Genomic DNA, 25,122 nt, shown 5'->3' with positions numbered 1-25,122 from the left:
TTTAAGAAAGAAGATCTAAAAAAGAAGTGAATGGACAATCAATCAGTTCTGACTGAGTTGGTTTTTGGAACAAAATATCAAATTATTAAAGTTTGGCAGATGTTCCAAGAATGGCCGACAGTCAATGTCAGTAGGAGAGCTCCCTCTTCTGTGGGAGTGGCTTTGTGGAGGGGTGGGGCCCTAGACAACCTTAGTGGGGGTGGCCAATGGGTGGCAGAGACCCCAGGTAAGCAGGGCTACAGCCAGAGTCTCTGAGTCAAGCCACAGGAGTTCCATGGTCCATCGTATTAAGTTGGATTGACATCATCATCTCTTAACGGTGATATGTTAAGGATAAGCTTTTTTTCTCTCCTCTTCAAACCTGAAAGTCTCAATAATATGTATAGGAAACATAAATGTATATATTGTGTAAATAAAATACATCATTTTGTCTTGTTAAAAGCCGTAGATAATAAAGGGACTGTCAAATTAGACCTGCTAGTAGGTTTGTGAAACTGGAAGATCACAGGAAATAAACATACAACTTTTCTAATGCGTTGGTCCTATATCTTAAAACTTAGACTTACACCGACATATGCTTTAGACCGTAATATTTTTCAAATTCACAGTAAATTCGCGAGTACCTTTTAAAGGGGAACTGTCACATTCTAGAAGACTGAATTCATACACCGATATACAGCTTACCAATCAAGTTTTCATTACTTTACCTGTGTTACTTTGTTGTGTGTGTAAGATCCCATTTTGTTGTTGGATCAGAATTGAAATATCAGCATTGCTTTACAACATTTGTGGCAATAGTTCTACAAAAACTGCACAGCTGTAAAAAAGCAAAACAAAACTTCCACTAAAAACACAGGCACAGTCAGCAAAAACAACACATGTCGAGATCGGGAAGCGTGTCTTGTGCTGACGGTAGAATTCCAGTTTTCGTTGAAGGATCATGGGAAATGAAGAAATATTTAATGTGGGCAGATGTGATGGCGGAATTGGGCAACATAAATCTGAATAACTTCAAAATTGGTATGTTGAAACATGAATACATGGTGTCAAGTTCAGGTCTAGTTTTATCTTTAATGTGGCAGTTCCCCTTTACACCAATGGGTGACATCTGTTAGGAAGCATGCCTTCCTATAAACCGTGTCCACTGTGCATACCTTCCAACTCTCAGGGAGCTTTGAGTCTCAAGGTGAAAGGCAGATTATCAAGATCACAGTCCAGGGCTGATTCTGTCATATGCTGCTGCGATCTAATGGTATTTTCCCAAATAGTTCCCCCTGGTATTTTGCAGTTGAAACCCCTGGATGACTTAACTGAAAACATCTTTACTTACTGGCACGGTTTTCATAAGGACAACCAGGGGAGGGCTGCCACCTTCTGGCAAGGGGGTACATACAGCTGAATGGTCCCTTGGCTTCTGCCCACAGTAACCAACATACACGCTAGCACATACACAGTTACACACACACACACACACACACACACACACACACACACTCTAAAACATACTCTACCACACTTCCCCTCATCATACCTCTTACCAGGCCCGGACTGGGACAAAAAATAGGCCCGGGCATTTCAGACTGAGCAGCCCATTTTTATGAAAAAACATATATGTACATACATATACATAATACTTGGTCATTCAACATGGGAAGCCTGAAGCCACTATTTAGTGCGACTAATCCTTGAAATAAATATAGAGTAAATAACACAATACCTTATCTTTTCCACTAAATTATTTCAGGGCCTTGAATGTTTTGTCCCCTGAAGTCACTACAAATTCAGGAGGGCGTTTTATCTCTGGATAAGTAAAAATAAAATAGTTCCTATTGTAAATTAAGGAAACAGATAACCAAACACACACAAGGACAGGCTTTTCCACACCGACACCCAAACACACACCAGGACAGGCTCTGCCACACCGACATCCAAACACACACACCAGGACAGGCTCTGCCACACCGACCTCCAAACACACACACACACCAGGACAGTTAAAAAAAATAAGAAATGGTTCAGCACTCAACTCCCAGGAAGCTGGGAGCTAGCAGCTAAAAAGGGCAAAACAAAAACAGAAAGCATAACAAAAATAGCAACGTTTCGGCCAAACAGGGCCTTTTGAGCTTGACAAAGTCCCTGTTTGGCCGAAACGTTGCTTTTTTGTTTTGCTTTCTTTGAATAAAGTAACCTAAGGATTGGAAGCTGACTGGAGTGCTGGGGTTCTTTTCTGTGTTCGTTCACACACACCAGGACAGGCTCTGCCACACCAACAGACACCCCAGGACAAACACACACCCCAGGACAGGCTCTGCCACACTGACACCCGAACACACACACTAGGACAGGCTCTGCCACACTGACACCCAGACACGCACATCAGGACATGCTCTGCCACACTGACACCCAGACACACACACCAGGACAGGCTCTGGACAGGCACACCGACACCCAAACACACACACACCAGGACAGGCTCTGTCACACCAACACCCATACACAAACACACACCAGGACAGGCTCTGCTACACTGACACCCAAACACACCAGGACAGGCTCTGCCACACCGACACCCCCCCCCCCACACACACACACACCAGGACAGGCTCTGCCACACCGACACCCAAACACACACACACACACACACACACACACCAGGACAGGCTCTGCCACACCGACACCCAAACACACATGCAACAGGACAGGCTCTGCCACACTGACACCCAATCACAAACACCAGGACAGGCTTTGCCACACTGACACCTGCATCCGGAGGGTTTCCACGGACGGTTTCACTCAGCCTGTCTGTGGCATCTTTGCCACCATAACAGCCTGCCTGTGGCATCTTTGCCACCAAAACAGCCTGCCTGTGGCATCTTTGCCCCCATAACAGCTTGCCTGTGGCAACTTTGCCACCAAAACAGCCTGCCTGTGACATCTTTGCCACCAAAACAGCCTGCCTGTGGCATCTTTCCACCAAAACAGCCTGCCTGTGGCATCTTTGCCCCCCATAACAGCTTGCCTGTGGCAACTTTGCCACCAAAACAGCCTGCCTGTGGCATCTTTGCCACCAAAACAGCCTGCCTGTGGCATATTTGCCCCCCCTTACACATCCATGCTATGACAGACACATATTCATTCACTTGTTCACAAATATTTATTCACTAATTCACAGATAATCATTCACTCATTCAGATATTCATTCATACATTGATACTCATTAATTCCCTCATTCAGATACTCATTAATTCCCTCATTTAGATACTCATTTACATATACTCATTCACAAACATTCATTCACTCACTCCTTCACAAATACTCATGAATTCACTCTTTCATTCAATCTCACATACTCCATACGGCCTCCCTCACCCCCTTACCTGAACTGATGATGTACGCGCCGCTCGCAGACTTCCGCGGATCTGCACAGGGGAAGCAGACGCGCAGCAGGGTCATGTGACGTACGTCACATGGCTCCGTTGGATTCCTGCATCTCCCTGGCGGTAGAAGAGACGCTGCTTGCGCGCGTCTGCCAGGTAAGTAGCGGGCCCGCTGCTAGAGTTGCGGGCCTGGTCGCAGTTGCTGCGGGCTTAAGGTGCAGGTGCCCCTTTTGCCCTGCGTTAAGGACGACCGCAGAGGCCCAGTCAGTCCGGTCCTGACTGGGCCTATTTTAAGGTAGGGGCCTGGAGCTGCAGCTCCATTAGGCCCTATGGCCAGTCCGGGCCTGCCTCTTACCCTTTCTTACCCTGGAGCCCGTCCTTATAGCTGCTCGCTCACGAAGGTTTGGATTGGCCCAGGGGGTGCAATAGCTATCCTGACCCTGATGACTACAATTAGAATCATTTGGTTGCCACCATTAGTAAGTAAATAGATTTTTTGTGGTTGACTATTAAAGTCAGCACATTCAGGCAGTATGCACATAAACAAATTACCAACAAATATCCATTCCTGTCTTGCACCAATACATAGAAATGTAGAATTTGATGACCAATAAGAAGCGGTCTGCCATTTTTTCCATGCTATAGCAACTCCAACCATAATATCAGTCATTTGTCTCAGATTAGATTGAGGATAGCCACATACCTAATACCTAGACCATACTTATGCATATATGGAGTAATTGTCAGGAGAGGACAAATTTATGGGGAATTCTGGAACCAGACAGAATATCTTAGGGGTCACAGAAGGATTGTCCATGGAGATAACGATATAAATTGTACAACATGTTTGATGCAAGTTGATAGATTTTAGTTGCCGTGGCTATAGTTTTCTTATGAATTCTATGCCCTCGGTAATAACAGTGATCTTCGTTCTTACAAATATCATATCTTTTAAAACAGGCTAGGATAGGAAAGATTCCCAATGTTTCATATTCCCAAAGAGGTACACTTTACTATGACTTTTATGTGACTCTGTGACCTATTAATACCGGTTTATGTGGAGGTGTAAGTCATTTAGAAGAGGAATACTGAATTTTAGGTACCTAATTTAAAATCTCCTGTAATACCCTCATACCCAACAAGCATTCTGAAAAGATGGACATCAGGAGAGGAAAAGAGGGCTGAAGGACAGAAGGATTTGGGTCCAGATGAGGAACTGTCTCTTCTAAAGAGGAAGACTTCAAGGTATCACAGTACTTATCACGGCTAAATCTGTTTTAGTAATATTTGTTTCATAAGACCAGGTGTAAAAATAGTGTTTTATTGTAAAATATTTATATTTTTAATATATTAACGAAAAGCAATTAACCGACCCAACACACAAACATCCTGTTCTCAGACCATTTTAGCGTGTCCTCTAATGTTATATAAATCATCAGGGGGAGTCGTCAGAGCCCCCTTTAATTAGTATTTTGAAAATAGTTCAGCTGGCGCACAGGGTTATGTAAAAACGTCCTGCAGTTCCCATCATGCCATTGACACTTTGCGCAACTCCACAGGGCAGCGAAGAGTTAACTGCTAATTTACAGTGCATGGAAGAGGCCATTTTGAAAAAAAAAAAAGTTCATGAGGTAATCTCTGAGCCTTTTGGTTGTGCAAAGTGGGCACCATTTTAAGACTTGGAGTGCTTTCTGTGCTTTTGTTTTTGTGAGTCTTGGTTATTTGGTGATTTCTCCTCTTCTTGGAAACATCCATTTTCGAAGACATTTTCCTCCTGCTTCCTGGTCATATTCTCTTCATATAACTGCCGTTCCAGTAACAAGGCTCGGTTAATTTCAGGACCTACAAACGAAAAGTGACGCGTTATTTCAGGAATCCATCCATTACCCTTGGTAATATGCCGTAGCGTAACGCAAAATCTCGGGGGCCCCTGCATGCTGTGCTCAAGGGCCCCTCCCCATGTATGTATCATTTTGAATTAAAAAAAATATATACAATAAACCACATTTACAGACATTGTTAATCAGGGCTTACTTTCAAAGAGCCTACTTCTATGCCAAGAAGTCTCAGAAGCCCCTTAGACCTGGTCAGGTCCCACCTTGCCACCTGGCACACTGGGCAATTTCCTGGTGGGCCGCTGGCCAACAGCACCAAACACTCAGTCGATCTGCTGCTCCAGCCTGCAGCTGGATATGCCTGGCGACACGCTACATGAACATAAAAACATAGCATACAGCCGGGCACATCGAGCCGCCAGCCACACTTATGTTACCAGGGGGTCGCTGGGCTTAAATCACCAGGACCACCTCGTCAGGCCCTGGGCTTATTAATTCCCTCTAAATGTCTCCCAACGTTGCTAGCAGCCAAAGCAGGGAGTAGCGGTTAGAGGTGAGAGCTGGGGCAGATCTTTGTGTCTCCGGCCTCCTCAATACAGAAATGATGTTTCATACCATGAAGCGGCCATGTTCTGTGGCTCCATGCCGTCTTAGAAGCTGGAATGTTCATTCCATCTGAAGAAGGACCCAAAAGCCTATGCAACTATACATATATAAAGACTCCTTTTTCTCTTGGGCTAATATGGCTACATGGACTGTGTACTGTTTATAATGGGAAACATTTTTTTTTAAATACGCCTATTTTTACCCTGAGAAAAAACCCAACATTATATAATCTGTGTCGGTGCACTAAATAAGACAAAGTGAAATGGGGGTAGAAGAAATACCCGGTGAATATTGATTGGCTCCTGCAGCGTAAAAAGTCCACATCCTTAAGGAGTTACATTTATTTTAAAGTGTGGGATTGTTGTGTAGAACATGATGGGATGTTTATAATGCAGAGGAAGGAGAGGTTCATTTAGACCAGAACAAACGTGTTAAAGCCACATGTGTCTGTGAAGAATCTGCTCCATGGAAAATGACTCCGTTTTAATGTGAAGGATATATTTATCTCTGCGGTTGGGCTTAGGGCCGACACCAAAACAACGTGCAATGATTTTGATGACCCTGTGTTATCATTTTTATGTTTCAATCCCTATGCTGTTATTGATCTTTCTTTTTTTAAATCAAACCTTTCTCCGATCTCAAACATCCGATGATGATATTTTTTACGATCTAGTCACGGTATATGCTAAGTTGCGTGTAGTTTCAATAAATGTGATATTTGCCAGGGCAACTAGGTCATAAGGCTGGTTTCTGACACTCTTTTCTATCTGCACAGTCATATTTTGTCACTGTACATAATCTATTTCTGACCCTTTTCATCTTCTGAAACATACTTCCCTTTATGTAGTCCAGTTACTATTATATTTGCTGGTCATTCAGCAGATATCATCACCACTAATGCCTATCACTGGATCACTACCGCCATCTGCTGGATCACTCAGGCACCAGTTCAACCTTACCTTTTTATGTCTTTCTTTTTTTTCTTTATCTAGCTTGTCTGAATTTTTCATTTTCTTTTTAAAATCTGTTTTGCCCCCCCAACATACATACATTATATATACATACACACATATACACACACACTTATACAGTCCCGTGTGTTCTTTATGGCCACACGACACACACACACTTATACACACTGATACATTCCATTGTGTGTGCTGTTCGTGGCCTGTAGCTCCCTTACTGAGTAGTGATCTGATCAGGTACCACAACATGCGACAATCATCCTCCCTTACATAGTTACATAGTTACATGTATATACAGTTATATACAGTTATATAGGCTGAAAAAAGACATGCGTCCATCAAGTTCAGCCTTTCCTATATCTGTTAATTTGTTGCTGTTGATCCAAAAGAAGGCAAAAAAAACCCCCAGTTTCGCTCTTTCCAATTTTGCACTAAGCAGGGAAAAAAATTCCTTCTTTACCCCAAAATGGCAGTCAGATCTCTCCTTGGATCAATAAGCTGTTTCCCCATAATTAAAGATTATATCCCCGAATATTATGTTTTTCCAAGTATCCATCCAGTTGCAGTTTAAACGTCTGTACAGACTCCGATAAAACTACCTCTGCAGGCAGAGAATTCCACATCCTTATTGTCCTTACTGTAAAAAACCCTTTCCTCTGCCTTAGACTAAATCTCCTTTCTTCCAGTCTAAACGCATGACCACGTGTCCTATGCATAGTCCTGTTTATGAACAGATTTCCACACAATGGTTTGTATTGGCCCCGAATATATTTATATTTATTACTGACAGTGCATGCCGAGAAGTAATGTCATTTCTGGGCGCCAAAGCAATTGCTCCATGTGCTCCAGAAACCACAGGGCCTTGGTTCCAAAATTGTCATGGGGCACAAGCAACATGCCCCATAGTGCCACTTTTGCCCCAAACAGCTTGCCAGTGCCATAAGTAGCCAACCTGTACCATCTTTGCCCCTCCCAAACACTTACACATGCTTTTGATCCAGAATCTTTTTTTTTTTTCTTCTTCTTTTTTTTGCACAATCCCTATGGTGCTGAGTTCCTATTCCTGACCGTAAGTGTAATTACTTTAACGCAGTCTAACGCAATAAAAAGGAAGTAGATGGATCTGAACTAAAATCAAAAAAGACACCATCAGTGTTACCTCTAAGGTGAACAATACAGCACTGATACAGGCATATTACGAAGCAAGGCATGTTCACAACTCAAATGAGCAATCCCTTCATTCACTACATATCCTTACCAAAGTAGCTGAGCAGAACCGGCAGAAAGATGAGTCCATGCACCAGGCCAAGCAGAGTTATAGTCAGATTCAAGCGAAAAAAGAAGATCTGGATGAGCTGGGCTTTGGCAAATGCCAGGACAATGATTCCAGGGAGGTTAGTCATTGCCACTCCTGCAAAAACCTATTAGCAAGGACAAAAAAAAGATCATTGGGGTGCAGTACAGCTAAGAGTTACCTCTCCTGCGGTTAACCATCTCATCCAATAACGTTTTACTTATTTAATGTCTTTTTATTATGCCTGCGTTCTCACCCCTAGTGCTGTCTCTTCCCTCATGCTTTCTTCTGCTTTCTCCCGATAGCTTTGCAATTTAAGTGCCCCATCATACCTGCCCCAACAAAACCTTCCCAGTTTTATCATTCGTGTGCTATACTAGTTACCCTCCGATATATATCCCATCTGATTTGTCACTTACAGCGCTTCCCATGTTGATTGTTGCTTCTTTTGCCCGATCCACTTTGGTGGGTTTGAGGCTAATGGCAAAGGAGCGAGTCAGATGAGACACAAACTCGACGGATATTCCAATGGCCTGAATGGGAAGAATTTGGGGAAAAAAAATCATAAACCAGAAGGACAAAGATACACAGAGGGGGGCTCCTTGGTCAGTGCTGCACTGGAGAGCTTGTTCGCTTAATAGGACGATCTGCCTCCCATCCCTGACTGCCACCGATCCCAGGACCTTTTCTGTCCTAGACCTTGCTGGCCTAGGCCAGCAAAATTATAGACTAAACTGTGATTTTGCTTTTGAATTTATATATAGGTGAAAAATGTGACATCTCTAGCTTCACTATGCCTTATCAAGGGCCAACCCCAGTGAACTTCTCTTGAAATGTGGGCTACTTTAAAAATTAGTTATTAATTTTACGCACTAATGACAACCAGACATTTGCTCGGTGTGCCAGATGGCCAGTCCAGGCCTGGGAACTGTGTACATGATTACGTGCAAACCTTTAGCTATATGTAATTGTTGTTGTCCATGTGAGGAGAAGATAAGTGGTTGGGTGGATAAAATGATAAGTAGAATAGTGGTTTAGGATAATAGTTTTTCTTTTGGGAACCAATTGTAAAGGTCATTGGATATCAGAATCCTTTCCATGACCTTGGCAAGCATCAATAAATAAGCAAAGATATAATATGGAAGTCTAGTAATATTTTGATATTGTGTTTGGGACCATGGCTCGAATACAAATGGTTTAGGAAATATAAATATTTGTAAAGAGAATTTACAGACAAAATGATTGGGGATGGAGAGGAGACAGAACTGTGACATGAGGAACAGAGGAGCAAAGTCTCAGAGAGGAAAGATGGGGAAGAGAGCACATTTATTAACGTAGTGGTCAGAGGAAATGGGCACAGAACTCATCTGGTTTACAGAAGAGTGATAAGCATATGACACAAAGAAATCTGACATCACTAACCGTCACTAGATTGATGAGGGAGATGGCATTGAAATCTATGCTCCACAGGGTCATGACGCCAACTGTGTCCACAAGGATCATGAGGATGGTGAGTAGGTTCAAGAAACCAGATCGCAAGTCCATACCCAACAGAATGCAGCAGACAACGAATGTGGGAATGAGGCAGAGCGCGAGCATGATCAGCCCTTCCGTGACGATGGTCAGGTACTGCTCATAATACACATACGTGATCCTGCACAGAGGGCTTCAGTTAGCACAGGTACAGCATGCATCATACAGACAAAGTACACGCCTCACATACTGGTGCATAGTGAAAGCACATGCATCCTAGTTTGGTTTTTTTGCCTTCTTTTGGATCAACAGCAATTAACAGATATGGGAAAGGCTGAACTTGATGGACACATGTCTTTTTTCAGCCTATGTAACTACCGTGTTTCCCCGATAGTAAGACACCCCCGATAGTAAGACGTATCGGGAGTTTCAGAGGGGTCAGCTAATATAAGCCGTACCCCGAAAGTAAGACATATGTCTTACTTTCGGGGAAACACGGGGGATTTGCCTACGGCCTACGGCCGCATTAACGCAGGGCATAAGGGGCGCCTGCCCCTTAGGCCCGCCGCACCTGCGACCGGGTCCGCCACTCTAAGGGGCCGGGAAGTCCCCACCAAGGCCGGCCTTACGTGTCTGCGGCCGCACAGGATTTAAATTAAAACATCGGGGTTTTTTTTTTAACTTTATTTAACATCCTCCATGTTAAATAAAGTTAAAAAAAACTTTATTTAACATGGAGGATGTTAAATAAAGTTTTTTTAACTTTATTTAACATGGAGGATGTTAAATAAAGTTGAAAAAAAACCCCGATGTTTTTATTTAAACCCTGTGCGGCCGCAGACCCCTAAGGCCGGCCCCTTAGAGCAGGGCCGACCTTTGGGGTGTGCGACCGCACAGGGCGCCACACTCCAGGGGGTGCCAACCTGCGGCACCCGGCACCCCTCCAGAGACGGACAGTAATGTCCGCCGCTGGAGGAGCAGGCTCGCAAGGGAGCGGTATCGGAGGTCTTTAACAGACCTCCGGCTCCCTTGAGTGATTTTAAGCCGGGTTCAACCCGGCTTAAAATCACTCAAGGGAGCCGGAGGTCTGTTAATGACCTCCGATACCGCTCCCTTGTGATCTGCGCGGCAACAGCTGTTGTGCGCCGGGGTTTCTTGTCAGATCCCGGCGCACAACACTGAAGCCGCGCCCACCGCTGTCCGTGCCCTCTGACCCGGAAGGAGACAAGAACTGGCGAAGAGGAGGAAAAGAAGCTGAAAGAAGAAAGGAAAGGTAGGAAAGCATTAAATTCGAAAAAATTTTCCCAATATAAGACATACCCCGAAAGTAAGACATAGTGGGGCTTTTAGGGATAAAAAGAAAGTAAGACGCTGTCTTACTTTCGGGGAAACACGGTATGAAGGGACAATCAGTGCCTCATGGGAACACACAGGTGGCCATTGGCTTATGCCACATCACAGAAGGATCACAGCCACTCACAGTGGCAGGTACTAATGATTGAACATGAAAGAATAAAGGAATCTATATATCCATCACTACCATGTGGCCCCCCTAGCTCTTAGACTGTGATCCCCAACATACGGAGTCACCCTAATATAATGTGCTGGAGAATAAATGGAAAGGTTTCGTAAGGAGCAATTGTTATACAATGTTCTAAAAGTGGTCCTATATCACCAGAATAGCCAATGGAATCTTCCTGCTGATTGGACATTCTTCTGGTTTTTATGGTGATTGGACCACTTTTTTATACACCATAATTGATCCTTAAGACTTCCAAAGAAAAGGGAATATAAATAACCACAAGGTGAGATGTCCACTTACGTGTATGGGAAGACCTCGAATTCGGGGTCCGTGCCCGGCACCTGTCTGAGTGTTTGTGTGATGCTGGCAGCCAGTTCTCTTGCAGTTTTTAAGGCAGCCGTGTACTCCTGCGAGTTCTTCAGAGGTATGTGATATGCCATGAAACGAGTAGCTAAGGGTAAATCCGGTAACGGGAACTTTATTTATTTTCTGCAGTACCTTCTCACATCACAATGCTTAATAAATCTCTCATCAATTAACTTTAGAGGTGCTGTTCCATTTAGACGAAACATTAATTGAGCGCTCTAGCTTGTTAGACAAATAAACCTCAGGACACAGGTCATTTTTTATTTTGTGTCACATGACGAAAAATTCCTGATAAAAATATAAATGAGGCAACGTTTTGCATGAATAAATAATTATTTCTAGGAAGGGTTTGGGCATTGATCAGAATGTTTCTAATGCTGGAAAGTAGGTCCGTTCTTGAGATGCCTACATGAGACCACAATGTAACAATGCTGGAAAGTGGAACAGCATCTTTAAACAACTTGCAGAGAGTGAAAGGGACCCATACATGCTCAGGGGCTCATACACAGCTGCCCCTTCCTCACTGATCATCGGTGCCTTTGTGTCAGGGCAGAGAAACGGGCAGGGAGTGGGTCAGATAAGAAATTGGGCAAAACCCAGAGAGTTCCCAGGTATGCTTATAATAGTAACATAAATATTAATATGGAGTTATGAGAGTAATGCACTTAGCAGAAAAGAAGGGAAGATGGAGAGAACAAAGAATGAAGTATAATGTGAGCTAGAGGTGCAAATGAGGCAGCAAGACAAGTGAGTTTCGAAAAAATAAGTGTTCAATTTTACTTAATGTTCTTACCTACGATGTCTCCATGTTCATTGAGTTTGACAGCATTATCATACGCCCCCAGACCCCTGCAAAGAAACCAGACAGTTTATAAGGCAATTATAGAATATCTGTTAATATCAGATCAATATTCTAAGGAAACATGACTAAATTCTATGAGCCATCTACAATCCAGACAAATGCAAAAACAAAACAAGAGCCTACCTACCGCTACTAAGCGATCCAACTCCCAAGGCACATAGGAAAAAAGCTGACTTCTGACAATAGCTGACTCTGGGGGTATGTAATCTTGAATTTAGGGAGCTGGTTTTGACTTGTGCAATATTTTTATTCTATTGGGGCCAAGAAATTAATAGTGATTTGCTGAACTCCACAGAAACATTATATTTAGTATGAGAAGACTCTGCTTTGTACATCATTTTTTATACACTCAGTCAGGTTGAGCTCTGGCTTGATGAGGGCTGTAGGGACGAAAGAGACCCGTTGTGCATATGTGCAGAAAGCACTCCTATTGACTTTAATAGGAGCGCTTTCCTGCCGCTGATTGGCTGGTTTCATGCATCCAATCAGTGGTGCAAAACGTCTGATCATAATGGAGCAATTGCAGTATTTATTAAAAGTAATTTATTTATTTTTTAACATTTTGAAGTACATATTTTCTGTAGGTGAAACTGCATGGAACACCCGAATGTCCCTTTAGATAATAGATCTCACGTAAGAAGCTTTCTGCAGCCCTTCTTTTCGGAGCGCTTTCTGTGTATATGAACAGGAGTCTCATTAGCCCCCTAAAACCGACCATGTGCTGGAGCTGGCTGGTGGTAATATGGTGGAGATATGTTCTGCCAAACGCTGAGCTGGGGGTCAAGGGAAAAGGGCAAATGCATTTTGGGGGATTCTCCAAATCCTCCATGTATTTCCAAGGGGAAAACCATTAATTGAACCACCTATTTAATTTGATCTGTCAGTGAAAGGGTTAAACGCCCATGTTGGCGTGTATTTGGCTTGTATAGATCAGTGTCCCAGCATGTCCTCATCTCTTCTACACATTGCTATATTACTCACCCCTTGGGACACTTTAGGTTTGGGTAATCCTGTAGGAATAGTGGCAGATACTTATTGAATTGTTCCAGGGTCGGTCTCAGTGTTGCACTCGGATTTTGGATACATTTTCTCAAACACCCTGGTAATGCTGGAAGAGAAGAACACAAATATAGTCAAGTGGAGCATCTTACGATCTCTTAGCCGGAAGCTTTTCTGATATTTATAGCATGGTTTTGCCGACATTTTTTATTATTCTTTTCAATTAACTTGAAGTGCCGATAAAGCAATATCGAAAGGGAGTCAAGGGGCACTCAGGTTATAGTACAAAGGAACAATAAAAATCCTCAAAACAATTGTCTGACAATTGAGTTCATATTGAAAAATCCCTACTGCTATGTCTGTCAACCCCAACCCCATTCCACTGGTGGTACCTACTGCTAGTAGATGGACAGAATGTCCCGTTGAATAATAGTAACCGGCAGCAGTCGGAGGTGGGATTTAGCCAGTCTATAAAGTCATCTACCCAGGAGGATGCTGGAATCTCCAAGTAAGACCTAGGGCAAAATGAGGACATTGCGTTACACATGGATGAGACAAGTAGATTTTGTAGCATTACAGGACAAATCTACATAATTACAACTACTGCACAATATTATACAATAATACAAAATAACAACATTAGCAATCTGTGGCGTTGGTGGACATTGGTGCATTTAGAAGGTGCACTTACATGACCTTACCAAAGTCTATTGCTGCCTCCATCTGAAGGTCAGACTCAAGAGCACCATAAATATGTACTCAATATTCATGGTACATCGCCATCCTCTCAATCTGCCCAGTCACCCAAGACTGGTGAATTCTCAGATAATAAAAGGAAAATGCCCTCTCTCTCCCTGTTGTGTTGAACTGTTATTACGCACAGTGAGCTTCAGCACTCACCTTTCAGGATATTGCGTGGCATACTGGATCTTTTGGGTCATGGAATTGTTATCACACCCAACACTGGAGCAGATACCATTCATCCCATCAATGCTAGAGAAGTTGTACCCTGACGTGGTGACAAAATATGTTGGGACACCGACCTCAAAGTACTTGTTCAGAGCTTCGAAATATTTCAACACGTAGGAATCCTGCAAAGAGGCAATGTTTATTTCATTATTTTATTTTCATTTTATTATTTCATTTCAGTTACCCATACTATTCTTTTAGATTGTGAGCTCTTGAACGGGGCCCTCAAAAGCCCACCATTCCTAATGTACAACTCCTGATGTGTCCGTATGTATTAATGTATACTTGTTATGTTAACAAATATTTCTGTTAACTCTCCCAAGTTAAATTGTAAATTGTACAGCCATGTACAGTACAAAAGATTATAATAGCAATAATAATAAGGCCAGCTTATGATCTAAGTTTGGATGATTAATGTTACATCACAAAAGTCAGTTCATTTGTAAATAGTGGTAAATATACCATTGAAGCAGTTTCCTCATTGTTTATGTAATGGTTATGAATGATCCCTTACCCACTGTGACCCAACTCTACACAGGGAATTCCAATCACTGGATCCCAAGCGTATCTCCATAGTATGTACAAGCGCTTATATACCACATGGAAGGAGCCACCTCCACTCACACTTTATAGGTATGTCCCAACTGCTAGTGCCACTCTGTAAGACTATATCCACTCACTCTACATAGGAACCTATACTCCATCTGGAGGAGGCTGTCCGAGCTCCTTCCATCCACTCACACGGTACAAGCAACGCTACACACACAACTCCATCCACTCACACGGTACAAGCATCGCTACACACACAACTCCATCCACTCACACGGTACAAGCATCGCTACACACACAACTCCATCCACTCACACGGTACAAGCATCGCTACACACACAACTCCATCCACTCACACGGTACAAGCATCGCTACACACACAACTCCATCCACTCACACGGTACAAGCATCGCTACACACACAACTCCATCCACTCAGACGGTACAAGCATCGCTACACACACAACTCCATCCACTCACACGGTACAAGCATCGCTACACACACAACTCCATCCACTCACACGGTACAAGCATCGCTACACACACAACTCCATCCACTCACACGGTACAAGCATCGCTACACACACAACTCCATCCACTCACACGGTACAAGCATCGCTACACACACAACTCCATCCACTCACACGGTACAAGCATCGCTACACACACAACTCCATCCACTCACACGGTACAAGCATCGCTACACACACAACTCCATCCACTCACACGGTACAAGCATCGCTACACACACAACTCCATCCACTCACACGGTACAAGCATCGCTACACACACAACTCCATATACAATTTACACATACATCAAACTAAAAGAAAAAATACACTGATCTGTGATACTTACCAGGGGTACAGACAGCTCCTGATCTAGTCCAACAGGACAGTGCAGCATAAATAACAGCCCACAGCAGAACATGAATATAAACACCACCATCTGTACACAGGAAAAAGAGACATGTAAGAGACATATCGATCTGCATATATTCGGAGAGAAAGATGTTTAAACTGGAGGCGCCCATACACTGGGAGAAATGGTTCTGTATAGAGGCGCCAGGAATATACCATAGTGTACATTTGATAGAAAGCTTGTTATATTGTGGAGAGGAACCCTATTAATATTGCTATCTGTAATAAAGGTTCTGTAACATGTGTGAGTTCTCACCACTATGGCCCGGCTGACCGGGTTCAGCAGTATGGGGCAATACACCTTCTTCATGAATGTGATCAGCAGCCCCTTGGATTTTTTCTTGGGTTTACCACCTTTGGCTTTTACACAGCAGCAGATGTCATATCGAGATTCCTGGCAAGAACACGAGCGAAGACAATGAGCAATGCAGGGTGCCACTGGGATCCTGGACACGGCTAGAAATCCTGGATCAGGGCTAGCTTACAAACAGACTTTAAAGCATAGTAAATATCTATATGTACAATGTTGCTTTCTTGTTTTGTACATCTTGTCTGATAAATTAACCTATTTATGTCCAGTATGTTACAGAAGTAAATTGTTGTGCCATATTAACAAACCCCCTGCTTTACCTCCTGGCGTTTAGTATCCAAAGACACGAGAGCCACAAACATTGTGATCTGCAGCAGAAAATCCAAGAGAATAGATAGAGCGGCATTCAGGGCAAACGTACGTACAGCAGGCATACTGGTGAGGGCACCTGGGGCAAAGAGCAATAACACCATGAGTACATATGGGAATGGGATGGGTGATTTACTACTTTCACTATTTAAAACTGACACTTTTCTTTAATGTGACCTGATGTTCCCCATTAACCAAACGTACTTGTTTTTCATACACTTTCCAGGTCAAAGGAGAAATTAAGTCACATTTAAGCATGTACTTTTTCCAGATAAATACATACTAACAAATGAGAAGGACACACAATGGTACATGTTTTTGTATAGTTGGATACTATAATAGTATAATTATCTGTAATCCATGCTATGGTAATTGAGTGGAAAGAAGATCATCTAGTATTATTTTTAAGTAACAAGGGATAAAAAAAGCTCCATTCGAGTTTATAAACTGATGAGGTTCAGTGCAGCAACCTGTAACCATGTTGTGAATATAAGATTTTTCCTTTAGGTAAAGAAAGTAAGGTTAAAGTGTTTATTTCGTGTGTTTATTTCGTGTCAGCCACTTATCTCACATACTTAACGCTACTCATGTTCATTTATTCTTTTGCCACCTAAGTTCCTAAACTTCTTTGCAGGTTTATTGGGCAAAATTCCAGCGTGTGAAAGATCCTTCCCTTGCCCCCTGTCTGTGTTTGCCTTTGCACATGGTGACCATCGCAGGACTTCTCATAAACCCAGCAAGGCATTTGCTTAAAGAATGTAGCTTATCCTAAGAACAAACGTCCTAGCGTGTCCATTCTTATTTGGTAGTGGCTCATGACTGGGTACAGGCAGTGATAAGATATTATATGTTATATTCTAAGGTTCATGTTGCACTAGATATGACTATATACCACATGGGTATGTTGCATTACCATTAGCCCCTGTACTGTGTGACAGTATGATGGTGTATATATTGGTACAATAGGTGCATTACCCAGGAAGAAGCAGAGGGACTCTGAAACACTGCAGAGTAACATGCTGGGGGCCACACTGCCCAGGACCCTTCCAATTTGTTGCTCTCTCTTCTCTCCATCTCTCCGCTCATCCCTCTGCACATGATAAGCACAAGAGAACGTCACTGATAACAGAGCAATGTTTGGAAGGTCATTGACAGCTGTATGGTAACTGAATTAAGTGGATAACGGAGCTAATAACAAAGAAACATGTATGCCATAGCAGAGCAATGCTCTGTAGATCACTGCAGGGTGTTGATGACGTTCTAATATATAATATTCTTAGGTTGTGACTGGCTCTTTTGTATTTTTTCTATCTTCTGCCTTCTGTCTTGCCACATTTAGCCTGTGACCTATTGTTATTGATAAATTTAATTGTAATCTGCCATTCTGGTCATGGCTTCTTTTCTCTGTTGTACATGTTCAAATTATCACTTTTGGTGTGTATGTCCATCCCCTTGGTTATTATTATTATTGTGCTTTATCAGGGCTAGGTCTTTCTTTGGGTGAGGGTTCTACTAACCTTATACTGCAGGTGGTCTGTAACATTTTCTAGTTATGGTTAGACTACATAACATAACATTATCTGCCAATGTTATATGCCAATTTTAGTACCCATCCATGATTTTTCTAATTCCAGTCTGGCCACGTCAGTCAGGAGGGGTCACTGTACCTGTAGCTCCAACACAAAGATGAAGATGTTGTCTGCACCCACGGCCAGCACTAGGAAAGGCACGACTTCCACAATGATAAGTGAAGATGGAACACCCAAGTAAGAGAAGAAACCCATAGATGAGACAACAGATCCCAGGACAACCAAGATTCCCCCCAAGCCTAGGGTAATCTTCGAGTCCACCTAAGGAAACAGAGAGGAGGTCAGGAGATTGTAAGAGACATCCTTTCTCGTTGAGTCGTTGACATGTAGATGAGTCCAGAAAAAGGCATTCAATTGCCTCACTTGGGGTAAAATGCAAGGCAGTCCCACTGATTCAGCTAATTGACAAGCAATATAGCCATGAAAAATTGGATAGGACTCGCTATACTTGGGGTACTTTCATGTAGTGGCCGGCTGAGCAATATATGGCCATATAGCGTGATGGAATCTATTGATGTGGGTGAGTCTTGCTTGATCCATGAACACCTCTCTTGTGTGGGTTTCATGGGGGGTATAGAGATCATGTGAGAGGTCTGAAAGCAATGGAGGAATATCTTACCAGCACACGTCGGCAACTGCTGTACTCCCCGAGAGCAAGCGCTATGTACAAGAAGATTACTAGGTAACTAATTGTAAAGATAGGGATGTCCTCTGTAGTTGTTCTGTTGATTTCATCCTCCAGGGAACGCTGACAGGGACAGAGATTTTAAAAGTTAAATTGGTATGTAACAGTTCGAGAAATACAGAACATAAAGTCTCATTAGCATAGAAACACAGAATTTGACGGCATACACAGAGCCCACGTAGCCTGACCTACAACTTAACATACTGCACCGTTTTAACCTCTAGAATCTCTAGACATGTAGTCTATATCATCTACCACCCTCTCAATGGCAAAGTTCGATTACAGCTAAGAATCTGTTAGATTATGATCTCGTGTCCTTGTATTTGAATTTTTCTACAAATATAAGAGTTTTAGAGTTTGATTTTAATTGCTTCTTACCTCAGCCAAATAAGAGAAGGTAAAGTTACTTTTTGGGTCTTCTAAATACTCCTGTACAATTTCCAGGAACCTCTTCTCCCAAAGCAACACATAATCAAACCTGGGATCGTTGCGGGCAAAATTATTTAGGGAAATTGTGAGAATAAGGGCTTCTGATTCCGAGTAATCATTGTCTGTAGGAAGAGAAGGGACAATTATATCAACAAAAACTACAATGAGAAAGAAGACAAAAAAGTAGGAAAAGTAAACTAACAATAACCAGAAACAACGGAGAAGAGGGATGAACAAATGTGTGTGTATGTGTGTGTGTATAGTGACAAACCCAGCTACATATCTCTCTAGAAATATACCCATTGGGACTATTATGCAGTACTACAAAACTTTATGTACCAGTAGTAACCTTTTAGATGCTTTGACGGAAAAGACAATGTAAGGTATTGTCGTGTATAAAAGGGGGCATCAAGTCGCGGGATAAAGATATAATGTTGCCTCTGTATAAATCAATGGTAAGGCCGCACCTTGAATATGCTGTGCAATTTTGGGCACCTATTCTAAAGAAGGATCTCATAGCACTAGAAAGGGTGCAGAGGCGGGCTACAAAATTAATAAAAGGAATGGAGCACAATAGTAATGAAGAAAGGTTAACTAATTTAAATCTGTTTAGTTTAGAAAAACGTCGCCTCAGAGGGGATATGATAACATTATATAAATATATTCGGGGCCAATACAAACCATTGTGTGGAAATCTGTTCATAAACAGGACTATGCATAGGACACATGGTCATGCGTTCAGACTCGAAGAAAGGAGATTTAGTCTAAGGCAGAGGAAAGGGTTTTTTACAGTAAGGACAATAAGGATGTGGAATTCTCTGCCTGTAGAGGTAGTTTTATCGGAGTCTGTACAGACGTTTAAACTGCAACTGGATGGATACCTGCATAAACATAATATTCGGGGATATAATCTTTAATTATGGGGAAATAGCTTATTGATCCAAGGAGAAATCTGACTGCCATTTTGGGGTCAAGAAGGAATTTTTTTCCCTGGTTAGTGCAAAATTGGAAAGAGCGAAACCGGGGTTTTTTTGCCTTCTTTTTGGATCAACAGCAACAAATTAACAGATATAGGAAAGGCTGAACTTGATGGACGCATGTCTTTTTTCAGCCTATATAACTATGTAACTATGTAACTATGTAATGTATGGACAGGGAAATGCAGGAGTTTCATAGGATTACAGCAATGACCAGTAGTTTAAATGTGCCCATTCAGGTTAATTGCATAAACAAGAGTAAGGGTATTAACTGTTATTTACAGAGAGGTCACATATATTAGGGATGGTACTTGTCAGTGAGTATTTATGGTGTCAGAGCAGTAGAATTTGCCTTCTTACCATCATATCCACCCACAGCCAGAAAAGGGAAGACTGGAGCACCATAGTCTGCCATACAGCTCAACTCTAAGTCAGTGATGTCTTGAAATGACAGGGGAGAGCTGCAAAGAGAGAACAATTGGATGATAAATCTCCTTCTTCCCAACTAGACCCAATGGATTTATATTTTTTCCTATTCCCCATCATTCTTCTGCCGCATCTATGTCTTGGAACCACCCCACTCCCCTTATCACCCTGATTCTGCATTGAACATGTATCCCAAATTACGCTGTGCCAATCCCTTAGCAACCTCATCAACCCAGTGCTTATTATGCCCCTTCCCAAATCATTCTCAACTATTCTTATGCATCATTCACCAACACTGTCACTGTATTCCCATATGGCCAGTAATCACTATACCTAGATCGTGTCCTGCAGCTTCCTTTGCTATTCCTATATTGACCTCAAGGGTATTTAATTTATATGCACTGACATTTTCTTCTACTCTACTTGTCATTTTTTCATTAATAATGCCACTCATTGCTTCTACCCACTGCTTCAAATGTTGACCCCACAGAGCTCGAAATCTGACCTGTAGCTGCGCTAAACCCTTCACTTCATAAGCCCTCTACCAACCGAGATGTGCATATCATAACCTTACTTACTTTACACAGTACAAGAAGTGGTCTCGCCAACCTACTGTGGCAGTTTCTCCAGAAACGGTCTGCGTCACCTCCATTAGGAACCTGGTGCGATTATTCTGGAAATATTGCATCAAGCTGTTCACACAGCAGTCCTCGGCTGAGGGGTTTGAAGGATTCAGGGGTGCATAGCAGATATCTTGAATGCTGATATTTTTCTGGTGTTTCTCTGACCACACCTTGAATAGAGGAAAGTTGGAGTCTAATCAGCACAAAATAACTATAATTCGCAAAACAATAACTATTTTAAAGCCTTCATAAAGCCTAACCCGTTATATTTAAATCTCATCACATCCAGTATTACAGAGCGCATCTTTAGAAAATATCACCCTAAACGATTTTAGCAGGGTAGAAATGTATTCATATTTTGTGCAGACAGCACAGTAAAATTTAAGGACAGACAGCACAAGGTTGGCAAGGGTAAACGGGGGCACAGTTTGGGAGTATAGAGGAGACATTAGAGCCTTATCTGAGCTATTCTGTCACAATGTAGATGGTAAACTCTCAGAAAGCTCTACACTAGGTTGGCAATAGTCAAAGAGGGTACACATGGCTGATATGTGTCTGAGATACCAGTGAGGAAAGGAAAGAGAAAGGGGAAGAATAGCAGACCTGGAGGATATGCCAGAAGTGGGCAACCTTCTTTTCTACGAGAATTCCTAATATCATGATCCCTCTACAGGTTTGAACTGGCCAACAATTCCAGAACCACAGGAGAACATGCAAAGACAAGGTAGCAAGTCCAGGGGTAATGAGAATGAGAGAAGGCCTACTCTATAGCCATTATTAAGTGAGAAGAACGCCACAAAGCAGCACTGAAACCAATGACCCTCATCATGAGTTACAGTGAAAGTAGAAGGTGGACCTCTTGTAAAACATAACCTTATACAACCTGCTCCCTCCTGCTTCTATACCCCTGAGAAAGGCTACGTGTCGAAATGTTAGGAGATACATGTTGTTGCCTTAGACATTCACCCTTCTGTATTAGTTCATTTTCAACTTTTGGCTCACTTTGGTTAACATTTACATATTTCCCTCTGTGTGGAGACCGATGTATATCAATACATGTCTGGGACTGTGGCGCATATCCTTTGCGTTCTCATTTCTAGACTGTAAGCTCGTTTGAGCAGGGCCCTCCTCACCTGTTGTCTCTGTTAGTCAAATTGTTATGTTACATGCTACTTGTTATGTCCTGTCCACCCATTGTACAGCGCTACGGAATTTGGTGGAGCTATATAAAACAATAAATAATAATAATAAAAAATGTTGTTCTGCTATAACTTTTACTTACTATTACTATTATGCAACATGGCAATTTAACACTGTTTTGGGGTAAAGCAATAGTAGTTCTCAACCAACAAAACTCATCTGTGTCCTTCCCAGTGTGTCTCACTGTCCATTTACAGAGGGGTTTTACATTAACCATGAGGAGCTACAAGGACGTATTAGATTTAGAAGGCACCTAAATATTAACCCCAGTGGATAAAGGGTTTAGGTAATTCATCTAATAACTTCAATTTATGTCATCCTTACTAAACAGTCAATTTCATAACAACAGATTATGACTGTACATACTGTATATTGAGGAACCCATGTAATTATTGAAAAACATTAAAACATATTCTATACTATACGTACTAGGAAAGTGAGCGGAGTTAAACATATACAGTTAATCTGCTTTTAACATTGTTAATATATTTAATTAATCTAGTACTTTCCCATCAGTACATAATGCATATTATCTCATCTTTATATTAAGTCAAGACATGTTTGTGAACAGTAACTCTTTGGACCCTAAAATGATTGTGTTCATTAAAGATTACCCGTATCCAATGTCATGCATCCTTGCTGACGCATCTTTATGCATCATAATATTCTAATGCTTGCTTTTACATTAAAACTACATACATTAAAACATACATTTAACTTGATTAGTTTCAGATGGTAAACATACTTGGGTTCTATTGCAATATATAATATATATTATAAAGGGCACCTGCTTTTGTGTGTCTTCCCAATGGACAGCTCCATGGAAAATACATATGCATTCTGCTTTATATGTAAACTAATTATAATATTTTTTATTACGCCAGTCAAGACTGTAGTGATTTCCTGTATGCAGTGCCATTATAGCTGCGTTACTCAAATACCAAGCATTTTAAACTTTCTCTTATGCATTATTTTTTTCCCTCTTCTCTTGGATAAATCACTGGCCATAACGAATTCTTAATATTCCATCAAGTCATGCACACAGCTGACCTAAAATTATCCCACAATTAAAAATGAAACAGAACTGCCTTTCACAATCAACGTAAAGCTTCAAAAATGTGGGTCCTACCAGTTCCCACCCTATTCAGATACTGTACATACCAACAATATGCCTACCGCTGACTGAAGCAGGAAGATTCACATACCGTGATACTCTGTAGTCTGGTCTGGAGGTCTAGCAATTCCAGGAGGATGTCAGGGGAGAGGATGCCACTGAAGTTCAGTTTTCCAAAGAAAAGAGAGTCATAGGAGTATGAAGAACGGTTCTGCGCAGTGATGATTAGTTGGTTGGTTCTAAAGAACGGCCCAAAATTGGCATCATGAAAGTCCTTCTCTTGTCTAGCTCGGCTGTGGGGTGCAGACCATAATTCCACAGGGTCTGTAGTCAGACGGATTAATATCATGCCAGCTGAGAGAACAATAACTATAACGGTTGAAATTCCAATAACTGTTTTGGGATAAGATGCAACTGTAGTACCCCAATGGCGAAAGGCTCTTTCCATTAGCCTGTTGGTCTTTAAACTCAGCTTCTCTGAGCAGCTCAGGTTGGATTCTGTAACCCGTGGAAGCTCTTTGGTTTTTTTGTCTTTCCTGCAGCACCTTTTGGCACATCTGTACCCCAGGAACAGAAAGAAGAGGAGAAGTAAGGTTCCACAGGTCACCATGCTCACCACCAAATACCCATCAAGAGCTCCGATCTGGAATGGGTCAGGGATGGGTTCTGGAGGAGCGATTTTGGGACATGATTCTTTGCAGTCCTGACATGTGCAGGAATTCTCCTCGCTCCCTCCTGGGCCTTCATTGCATTTCCAAACTTTGCTTGAGTGTGGAATAATGCCATTTCCAACCTCTGTGTCATTGTCTAGCAACTCGAAGTTAATGATCAGTGGTGCCAGTCCATTGCTAATATCCCCCTGAAAGTCCAGCCACCGTTGGCTGTTGCAGAGCTCAGCACCATATTTCCCACACATGGTTGCAATAGCATACCCCCCAGTGGCAGGCAGACGTACATTTTTACAGGAATAAAAACTATCTTCTGCAAAACTCTTGCGGTAGTAGCAGCCATATTCTAGCGCGCCTTGCTCTAGCTGCCCTGTCACATTGGTGGGAAAGGTGCGGGTGACATTGATGAAGGTGCTCTGGTCTGGGCTACAGGTGTTCTGGCAATGGATATTGGCAAAGTTCTCAGCACAGGATGGGCATCTGCTTAAGATGACCTTAGAAAGAGCAAAGTTCTTCTCTATACTCTGCAGCTGTTTAATTGAACAGCAAGCATAAGTGTTGTTATCTCCATTATAGATCATTGGACAGATGTCCTTAAGGAGTGCCAGATGTGCTCCACTTAGTTTCCTGGCTGGAGTATTGGACTCACAAGCAGTTATAGCTGGGATCAGACTGCTTGACACCTCTGGATTCAGCCCACATTCTTCATATAATGAACAATAACCGCTTCTGTGGATAGTGGTTGCCCCGTGGACCTGGAACAGAGAACGGTGTATAAGCATCATATATCCACATATATACATAGTAGCACACATCTCAGTTAATACTGTGATATGACAAAGGACAGGACGCTAAGGTCAACAAAAGGAACAGATAGAAACATGTTGAATGCGTATTAAAATGAATACAGTTAGTATGTGAATATAGTGGGAGAGACATCCAAATGACAGATACTAGAGCAAGTATTCAACGACTAAACCTAAGTAAAACAAG

General features: G+C 42.2%; 1 protein-coding gene across 1 annotated transcript; it reads right to left on the bottom strand.

The window, feature by feature from the left end:
* Positions 1-5,049: 5,049 nt before the first annotated feature.
* On the bottom strand, positions 5,050-24,869 carry LOC149300233 (NPC1-like intracellular cholesterol transporter 1). Its single transcript, XM_089485667.1, has 19 exons — positions 23,553-24,869; positions 21,103-21,317; positions 20,459-20,559; positions 19,071-19,243; positions 18,627-18,755; positions 18,086-18,268; positions 17,394-17,508; positions 16,370-16,497; positions 15,996-16,133; positions 15,678-15,767; positions 14,203-14,393; positions 13,699-13,817; positions 13,285-13,411; positions 12,235-12,290; positions 11,376-11,526; positions 9,503-9,734; positions 8,500-8,613; positions 8,045-8,207; positions 5,050-5,219 (listed from the first exon to the last, which is right to left on the bottom strand). Exons 1-19 carry the CDS (start codon positions 24,708-24,710, stop codon positions 5,050-5,052), a joined length of 3,753 nt encoding a protein of 1,250 aa, XP_089341793.1. The 5' UTR covers positions 24,711-24,869.
* Between the last annotated feature and the right edge of the window lie 253 nt (positions 24,870-25,122).

The sequence above is a fragment of the Sceloporus occidentalis genome, unplaced genomic scaffold (genome assembly GCF_023333645.1).
Source record: "Sceloporus occidentalis isolate IW3139 unplaced genomic scaffold, rSceOcc1.0.p SCAF_26, whole genome shotgun sequence".
Taxonomy (NCBI): Eukaryota; Metazoa; Chordata; class Lepidosauria; order Squamata; family Phrynosomatidae; genus Sceloporus; species Sceloporus occidentalis.
The sequence above is the reverse complement of the archived record's forward strand: the minus strand, read 5'-3'. Positions and strand labels throughout refer to the sequence as shown.

Excerpts from the sequence above, each read along its gene's own strand:
- LOC149300233 (XM_089485667.1), bottom strand. The coding sequence starts at position 24,710 with ATGATCTATAATGGAGATAACAACACTTATGCTTGCTGTTCAATTAAA. Across the intron at positions 20,560-21,102 it reads CACTTCTTGTACTGTGTAAA|CTCTCCCCTGTCATTTCAAG; the intron begins GTAAGTAAGGTT and ends CTCTCTTTGCAG. Across the intron at positions 15,768-15,995 it reads CGGTCAGCCGGGCCATAGTG|ATGGTGGTGTTTATATTCAT; the intron begins GTGAGAACTCAC and ends TCCTGTGTACAG.